Source organism: Notothenia coriiceps, unplaced genomic scaffold, assembly GCF_000735185.1.
Source record: "Notothenia coriiceps isolate Sejong01 unplaced genomic scaffold, NC01 NC01_scaffold00037244, whole genome shotgun sequence".
In the NCBI taxonomy this organism is placed as follows: domain Eukaryota; kingdom Metazoa; phylum Chordata; class Actinopteri; order Perciformes; family Nototheniidae; genus Notothenia; species Notothenia coriiceps.
In genome coordinates, this window is record NW_011369945.1 from 15,654,148 (window position 1) to 15,663,336 (window position 9,189).

The 9,189-nt window shown below is 41.6% G+C and overlaps 1 protein-coding gene across 2 annotated transcripts in view; it reads left to right on the forward strand.

The window, feature by feature from the left end:
- Positions 1-9,189, forward strand: part of wdtc1 (WD and tetratricopeptide repeats 1) — an 11,633-nt gene continuing 2,444 nt past the window's right edge. Inside the window, exons 1-14 of one of the 2 annotated variants that reach the window (XM_010793711.1) lie at positions 1-62; positions 672-804; positions 952-1,035; positions 1,161-1,207; positions 1,398-1,509; positions 2,110-2,297; positions 2,388-2,570; positions 2,998-3,086; positions 3,239-3,354; positions 3,440-3,515; positions 3,620-3,716; positions 3,824-3,994; positions 4,086-4,321; positions 5,136-5,304. In XM_010793711.1, coding sequence (XP_010792013.1) covers positions 739-804; positions 952-1,035; positions 1,161-1,207; positions 1,398-1,509; positions 2,110-2,297; positions 2,388-2,570; positions 2,998-3,086; positions 3,239-3,354; positions 3,440-3,515; positions 3,620-3,716; positions 3,824-3,994; positions 4,086-4,321; positions 5,136-5,304 — 1,634 coding nt within the window. In that variant the 5' untranslated portion in view covers positions 1-62; positions 672-738. Of the gene's footprint in view, positions 165-671; positions 805-951; positions 1,036-1,160; positions 1,208-1,397; positions 1,510-2,109; positions 2,298-2,387; positions 2,571-2,997; positions 3,087-3,238; positions 3,355-3,439; positions 3,516-3,619; positions 3,717-3,823; positions 3,995-4,085; positions 4,322-5,135; positions 5,305-9,189 lie in introns of both variants that reach the window. The other variant, XM_010793710.1, reaches the window with a different exon arrangement.

Here is a 9,189-nt window from a genome sequence, read left to right on the forward strand (position 1 = left end):
CGCAGACCAAAGTTGCGTGATCTGCGTGCTCAGTGCAGTGGGAGGAGGGTTGTCTTCACAAGGTATTAGCGACAATCCTGTCAACAAACTCACATAGAGTGTGATGAATCACGTTTACTGAATGGACATTTCTTGACAGAAGCATTTTTAGTTCAAGGAAAGCGGTGAGATTTCTTTGGCAGCCGTTAATCTCAATTCCAACGTTTTTAATGTTATCGTACATAAAGTGTTTTGTTTAGCTAGCAAAGGTAACGGATAAGCTAACAGCATCTACTTGGTGAACGTCAGGTCTTAAAGGCCCGTTGCATAGGTGGCTAACGATTCTTCAAAGAAAATAGCGTATTGACATCAAATAATTGTGTTTTTCGAAACAGCCCGCCGATTATAACACTAACAGAGATGAAAAGCTTATGCTAGTTAGCTCATGAACTCGCCTTATTGGTGTTTATGACGGGAGCATCGCCCACTGTGTTGGGCACTGGGGTGAGCAAAGTCTGCAGATCAGCTAACGTAATGTGACATACTTATGGCTAGCTGTTAATAAGACAACCGATAATGAGCGATTAATTCAAATTGCTGAGCACCTTTGCTCTAACACTTGTAAACGTGGAATTCCTTTATAAAAAGTGTCTTTCTGTGTTATTATCTCACGATTTTCAACGCATTTACAGTGCATTCTGGAGGAAAACAAAGTAAATGTCATCAGTGCTTTGACATCTCCACTCCGGACCCCAATTGATGTTTTGTGGTTACAACATGACTGCTGTCAACATCACCAGAGACATCCTGCACAGGCAGATCAGAGTGAGTTAACAAACAGCATCCTGTGGAGCCACATCTACTGACAATTTGTCAGACACAACCCGGAATACTACCTCAACCAATAGCATTGTTCACATTTTGTATCGATCATTTTATGCACAAAAGTCTGATAAAGATGCATGTGTTCAGGACAAGAGAGCACCAGCCTTCCAGAGGTCCTATCATGTGACCGACCCCTTCATCAAAAGACTTGGGCTGGAGGCCGAGCTTCAGGTCAGAGACAGTGTGTGTGTTGGTGCATGTGTTGAGGGAAAGAGTTTTTAAAAGAGCGCGTGAGAGTGAAAATATTCCTTAGTATTATCATATCTTCTTTTAATGTATGCTGTCTGTCTTAACAGGGTCACACTGGCTGTGTGAACTGCCTGGAATGGAATGAAAGTGGAGAGTAAGTCTATTCAATTTCCCATTTTGTCTATTACAATTGCTTTTGACCTAATGCCTAACCCTTAGGTGTATAGTGAAGAGGACCCCTCTATGGCTCATCTTAACACTTCACAGATCATAAAAGGCACAAGTAGTTACGAGCCTCAACAAATGTTGCTTGACTTGTACCAGTGATTGTTTTTTGTTTTCAGTTTACTGGCCTCGGGCTCGGATGATCAACATGCCATCATCTGGGATCCATTCAAACACAAGAAGCTTACCACCATGCACACAGGTCATGCAGCAAATATTTTCTCTGTAAAGGTAAGAATGACTAATGTAAAGTGGGTGCATTGAATGTCAGGAGGGAAATTAGGCTACTGTTATACAGTTGTAGATTACTTTAGTTGCATTCACATACATACTGATAATCTAGTCGTAATGTGATGAGGATAACTCTGTGATACAAGTTCAATTTTCCTTACAATAGGTGGCACTGTTGGCTCTTTAACAAGTAGCTTGTTGTTTGATTTAAAACAATGTAGTGTACAACACAAACTGTTTTATTGCTGATTCCCCGCAGAAAAATTACCTGGGGCATACCACTGTAGCCTTATGACTGAAGTGGATAAGTTAAAACACTGTACAGAAAATTTGCCAGTGTAAAATAATGTGAATGTGGTGTTCAAAGCCTTTAATGAGACTATGATCCAAAGCATAGACATTATAAAATCAATGGATTAGTACCGGTACTCTGTTTGAAAAACCTAGTAGTAATGCCTTAAAAGGGCCAGTTGCGGTTCAATATGTACTTTTAATTTTGGGGTAAACTGTCTATTTAATCTGTGGTTAATGGCAATATATGGATCGAAACATCATGTCAGTACATATCAATTAATTCTGCTGTTTTGTGTGTCCATACAGTTCCTCCCTCACTCCGGAGACAGGATCTTGATAACAGGTGCAGCCGACACAAAGGTCCATGTGCATGACCTGTCTGTGAAGGAGACCATCCATATGTTTTCTGATCACACCAACAGAGTCAAACGCATCGCCACAGCCCCCATGTGGCCCAACACCTTCTGGAGCGCTGCGGAGGATGGCATCATCAGGTTAGGATTACATTTAAATGTAAATGAAAACACACCCTACCTCTAATGTTGCTCCAGGTAATGTGTTTACATTCTTCTTCGTCTCCACAGGCAGTACGACTTGAGGGAGAACAGTAAGCGCTCTGAGGTGCTGATTGACCTCACAGAGTTCTGTGGTCAGCTGGTCGAGGCCAAGTGTCTCGCAGTCAACCCACGGGACAACAACTACATGGCAGTGGGGGCCAATGGGCCTTTTGTTCGCCTTTATGACATCAGGATGATTAACAACTACAGGTTGGTTTAGTTTCTGATGTTATTCTATGGTAATAATTCAATAACAGTGTTACTTCTTAAGCCTATTAATATTATTGGTTATTCTGCCCTTTTATTTTTTTAGATTAATAGAATAACTGTTTTTAAGAAATGTCACAAAATAGGGAAAAATGTCCCAGATGATGTCTTGAAATGTTGGTTTTGTCAGTCCAGAACCCACAGAAATTCGGTTTAATGTGACGTAAAACTGAAAAGCAGGAACTCTCCTTATTTGACTGAAAACAGCATTTTCTGACATTTCTTATGAACAAGCTCTTCAGGTTTATCCACTTTCAAAATATGTTTGGATGATTTATCTGTCTATCAGCTCGTTATTACAGTGCATTCACCATTCAAGCTCTAAAATAAATATCCACAACTGTGTTTTAAAGAAGTTTTTTTTTAACAGGAAATCTATGAATCAGGGCACATCAGCAGCTGTGCACACATTCAGTGAGAAACCCATCCCAGACGGAGCTGGGCAGTATTACGTCGCAGGTGAACATAAGGATGAATTGTCTGGTATAAATAGTATTAAATGGGTACATTATTATTCTAAATATATAGTTTAGTCATCAGGAAATGTGCTGGTGAAATGTGTTTGTGGAGGAAGTGGTTAAATAACATAACATTCTGTTTAAATGCTTCAGGTCACTTGCCAGTGAAACTCCCAGACTACAACAATCGCCTGAGAGTCTTGGTTGCCACCTATGTCACCTTCAGTCCTGATGGCACTGAGCTACTGGTTAACATGGGTGGTGAACAGGTACTTTAAAAAAACAACCAAACAAGGAGTGGTTTATAATCTCTGGTTCAGTTTTTAAACATGTGCTTTTGCTTGGTCCTTCTAGGTGTATCTGTTTGACTTGACATTTAAACAGAGGCCATACACCTTCTTGATTCCAAAGAAGTGCCAGTCATCAACAGGTAGGACTGTGAAATATATATCAACAAAGGTGCCCCATAAAGGCAAATCGAGTACGATATCTCTAGTTGTCTTGATGGTTTCTGAAACTTTTGTTGTTTTCCAGGAGATGTACAGAATGGAAAGACAACCAATGGCGTCTCCAATGGAATTGTCTTGCCAACCAGCCATATTCTATTTTCCGGAAGCACGACGGGCTCTAGGTTTGTCTTCCCACTCTGCCATTGATTGTTTTTCTAATGAGATTGACTGTTTAAAAGTTTGGTCCTGCACGCACTTTACGTTATATTTCCTGCTCACTTTGTTTCAGTTCTACTGAGCTCCCTGCTTACTTGGAAAAGATAAAGCAACAAGCTAATGATGCGTTTGCACGGCAGCAGTGGACGCAGGCCATCCAGCTGTACAGTTTAGGCATTCATCAGGCCAGCTGCAACGCCATGCTGTACGGGAACCGGGCAGCAGCATACATGAAACGCAAGTGGTAAGCCTCACTTTATCACTGCACAATGGATGATGTTCTTTTACTGAACGATATTAAAATCTATAATCAAGTGTTTGTTTACATGTCACAGGGACGGAGACCATTATGATGCCCTCAAGGACTGCCTGAAGGCTCTGTCTCTGAACCCCACTCACCTGAAGGCTCATTTCAGGCTGGCACGCTGTCTGTTTGAGCTGAAGTACGTGTCTGAAGCTATGGAGTGTCTGGATGATTTCAAAGGGAAATTTCCAGATCAGGCCCACAGTAGTGCTTGTGATTCCTTGGATAAAGATATCAAGGCTGCTCTCTTCACCAAGACAGAAACAGGTAGGAAAGAAAGAACTGATACTCTGCTGATTTGCAATAAATAACCCTCATTTAGTCTACCAAATCCTGTACTCAGTTTGATTTGAAAATTAACACTGCCTTTAGTTAATTCCCAATCGCCCTCTTACTTTCGACGTGCGCCCTCATACCAAAATGCAGATTCTCAGAGTAAAATGTTAGTCATGCCAGATAACAATATTTATATTCGTCTAAAACGTTTTAATTGCTAATAATATATGAAAATCGTCTTGATTTATTTGTTGTTTGAGGTGCAATATATTTGTATTATTATATTCGGGATTATGGGAAACGGTATTTCGATCTCTCTGTCTGTACACACAAACTGAAAGATTGACTTTGACTGACTTAGCAGCTTTGAGAGATGAAGAAACTATTATTTTCCGCTTGCTCTAATGTATTATTTTTGCCAGAAAGTGGGCAGGGCCGTAATTTTGGCGTAAGCGCCCTCACACAATAGTTTTCTAGGAAAAACCCTGGACACTTTGACACTGCTTGTGTGAATCTATGTGCAACAGACAGCCTTTGTTTGTAAGTGTATCTGAATGACTCCGTGTTAACATTACATTACATGACATGTTACTTGTTCGACGCTTTTATCCAAAGCAACTTACATACTCAATACTGTGGGCAATCCCCACAGGAGCAATTTGGGGTGAAGTGTCTTGCCCAGGGACACAACGACATGCTGACTGCAGTGGGGTTTGAACCTGTGCTCCCCTGATCCGAACACCAACGTACTAGTCCACTACGCCACAGCCTCCCTAACAAGTATAACTTTTCTTACCCTCACCAGCTGAAGATAAGAAGGCCAACAGCTCCATTCGATTCCACTCATTCAGTCGGAAAGAGTCCATCCCTGAAGACGAGTTGGTGCTGAGAGAGCGCAGCTTTGACTACAAGCACAGATACTGCGGCCACTGCAACACCACCACTGATATCAAAGAGGCCAACTTCTTTGGAAGGTCAGTAGATCTCCACCCAGTCTGCTGAGGTCCACTAGAGCAGGGGTTCCCAAAGTGGGGGTCGCGACACCCCGAGGGGGGATTGTGAGATGATTCAAAATGAAAATTATTATACATTTTTAATATTATTATTATCCAGTGTTTTCCCACATCATTTGATTCTATTTGTAGGGGTTAAATATGCACATTTGTAGGGGTTAAATATGCACATTTGTAGGGGTTAAATATGCACATTTCAGGAACACAATTCTGAACATTGGATAAAGCCAGGTTCGAAATTCTTGTTTCATTTTGTAGTCTAAAGTTTTTACACAAGGGATTTTGGATATCTCTTTACCACTCCATAAATCAGAAAATACTGTCAACAGCTCTAAAATATCAATTTTCGCCATGTTCTTAGGTATAAAATGTTATATAATTCAGGCTATGAAGGATATATGAACAAACCCTTCAGTAAAAACCTTCAGAATATTGATAGGAATATAACTGGAAGGTTTGGTGTATGTAAGTGCTACTCAAGTGGCGATTTCTCACTCAGAATATGAAAAAAAACTCATTTTGAGAAAACTACCTTTTAAAGGTCCCATGTCATGGCCATTTCTACTGATCATAATTCCATTGTTGAGGTATACTAAAATAGATTTATATTTAGCAATTTTCCAAACTCACATTGGTTTCTCATACAGCATCTCTGTAAAGTATGTGTATTCACCAGGTATTTACTCTCAAAACGGCTTGTTGGAGCTCCTCCTTCTACAGAAGCCTTCTGAGTAAATCGCCAGAACGCCGACACCTCCTCATCTCCACCGCTCCCATGTTTTCTTTTGTGTTGTCATAAGTTAGTCTCTCTGCGTTTCTGCGCTGGGCTAATGCTAATGCGAGGATAATAAAATGGCGGCTTCACAAAAAGTCTTGGGAGTTTTACGGGCCGTGGTTGCATTCCGTCCAGTCAATCAGACATAGGAACCTTTTTCTCCCACGAAAGTACCTGCTCTCTAGCAGGGATGGAAAAAATGACTTAGAGGTACCGAAAGACCCAGAAAAAGAACTGACGAGGAGTATCACGTCCCTCAAAGTTATGAAAAGTCGACTGCATAGGAGTATATTGACACGGTCTCTGACGCTTGAGAGGACGGATAGGCAACTTAGTGCCCTCCCCTCCACCCCACCAAACCAGGTCACAAAGGCGGGGACTATTCCATTGTTACAGATACACGTCAAGACTGACAAATAAATACAATTTACAAAAAATTATCATTATGTTATAAATTAGTCACAAAGGGCAGTCCAACCAGCTGTATAGTTCTGACACGTGATCTGAGGAAAGGAGAGCCAACAAACTGCAGTGTTGAGTATAACGTTCTGTGCGTTCCGTTTTTGTAGCAAAAAGTACGTGACCAGTTAACTAACAACACGATTAAAACTAAGGTGTTGTACAAAAGAAAGTCCGAAAACCTTCTTTTACATGTTTTATGGTTGTAAATCCACAAATAAAATGAAATCAAACAGATAAACGTAGACATCCTAAACAGGATTTAAGTGGTTTTCAATCGAAGATATGTAATTGTATTGTCATTGTCGCTGAGCGACAAACGTGGGTACATTAGTCTCCCATAGCAAGGCTTTCGAGGCAGAGAGGACGTGTTAGTCGTGGTTATCACTTTTCATTTTCCCCAGAATTTGGTTTTTTGAGGTTAGAGTAACCGACCACAGGTTAAAGACTGTTGCATTAAGCAAGGTCTACGCAGTGCCACCACACGATTTGTGAAGAACCAAACGAAAGCGACCTTTAAATTTAGAGTTTTACGTTTTCTTGTCACTTTTTTGAAGGTCTCTCTTCTGTTGTATGTAACTAGTGAACGTGTTTCGTTACAATCTTGTTTTTGGTTTACTAGGGCTTTGTTGTTTATGGAAGTGCTTCACGCAAGCTCCGCGTTTCGACAGAGGTTTTCTTGTCCTCACCAAATCCATCGCGGAGTGTCGTTAGAAATTTCAGGGTACAGTACGAAAAGACCAATAATGGGCAGGGGAACCACACAATACTCCTAAAATTACGTACATTTTACCAGACGTCTCAGTTATGGTGGGAGTTTCATGTGGGGACATCGCTCATTTTGAGATTGTGTCTTTCCTGGGCAGATACGACGGTCTTGCGGATCGACCTAATTAACATTGAGAATAATAGTCCCACATGGATTCTTCAGTACAATTTAGCGAAGTCGACTTGCTAAGTTTTACGACGTCGGTCGCACATGATTGATCTCAATCCTTTTCCTGGTGTAATGAGTGACAAGAACCGACGGAATTGTGACCGAGGGAATTATCTTGTGCCCTATCTTAAATTTTAATAAGAAAGAGCGGATGTTTCGGGAATTCCCGTCCGGCGTAGAATGGAATTTCTATGAGTAATATGGGATGACAGATGATCCCGTAACGCAAGGTTACTTACGTCCAAACAACCAACAAGATATCCGAGATTTTCATTGTCACCCTCGGTCTTCGGAAAAGAATAGTTTCGAGGTGTAAACACCTTAGTCGAAGGTCAGACACAAGCCCGCTGTCATGTCGGAAGGCAAAAATTCTCATGCGAATTCTGGCAAGGAAAAACTATTTCGATTATCACTATCTTTATTTTATTAGATGTTATTCTCACGTAACTGCATCTATGCAACACGGAGAGTGGAGATGTGAGAATCAAGAATGAGAAAGTGAATTTAGGGATTTTTGAATCTAGTAGGAATTTTGAAAAGGGTTTTTGGAAAGAGGAGAGATCTGTGACAGCTCCAAGATAATCTAACATTGTCCAACGTCTCTTGCGGATTCGGGCCGTGGACCTCACACCTTCATCGCGTGACTGGATGAGGAATGGAGATGGGTTAAGTCCAAGTCACCCCTTGGAAAGAGGGACACACACGGAGAGTGGGAGACAAAGGATGAAGAATGAACGATGGGAAAAGGGAGTTTGGATAGGATTCCCTCACGTACATACATCTGGTGCAATCAAATGACGATATCCGAACCTGAAACCCCCGTGGAATGAGGGGCACAAAGACAGGACAAACATGAGAGTACAAAGCCTAATTGGGTCGAGGGGTTTTAGAGAAAAAACACAGGTATTATATGCGCCCCGAGGACTCAGCTCCGATTAGGACAACACGACACCAGCACACAGGACCTAAGACTACAGGACCTAGACTCAGGACCTGAAGCTCAGCACCGACTTGGACAGAGACGCCAGGACGGACTGAGAGTAGTAAGATGAGCGGACTACCGAGGGTGTTCAACGACTGTAGGAGCACCTAAGTAGAAGAATAATATCTGTACGTAAAGGTTTGTAAACCAGATGGATACAACATTTGCATAATAGAAAAGCTAAATGTGTGCCGTAGTTAAAGTGCAGACAGGGCAGGACCCTCTCCCTAGGGAGGAGACAACGAGAGGGACTCCAAAGAGCGGTAAAAGGGGAAATTTGACACCAAAAAGAGACCTTCAAAAAGGAACACGCTACACTCCCAGATTCCTGTCTCCCACGCACAACAGTATGACTATAACGGACGTGTTTGACACTTCTGGATGACTCTGTTTACATTGTAAACACTATAACCTGATATATTTTATTTGTAACTAACTAACTAACTTGTGGAGCGAACCTCTAGAGAGAAAAAGGTAAGCAAAGAAGCGTTGGTTTTACCTGGTTAGGGCCGTCTCGAGGAGTTATGTGGTCCTCCCCACCCCTGGAAATCGAATGTAAAAGTTGATTGTCCCTCAGGGTAATCCGCGGCAAGTGTGGCGTCATGAAAAGAGTGAAATCAAGACTATATCAAGGCTTTACAGCGCAAGGTGTGGTTTTTCTCGGGCCTGTTTTTTACACAATTACTCTTTGGA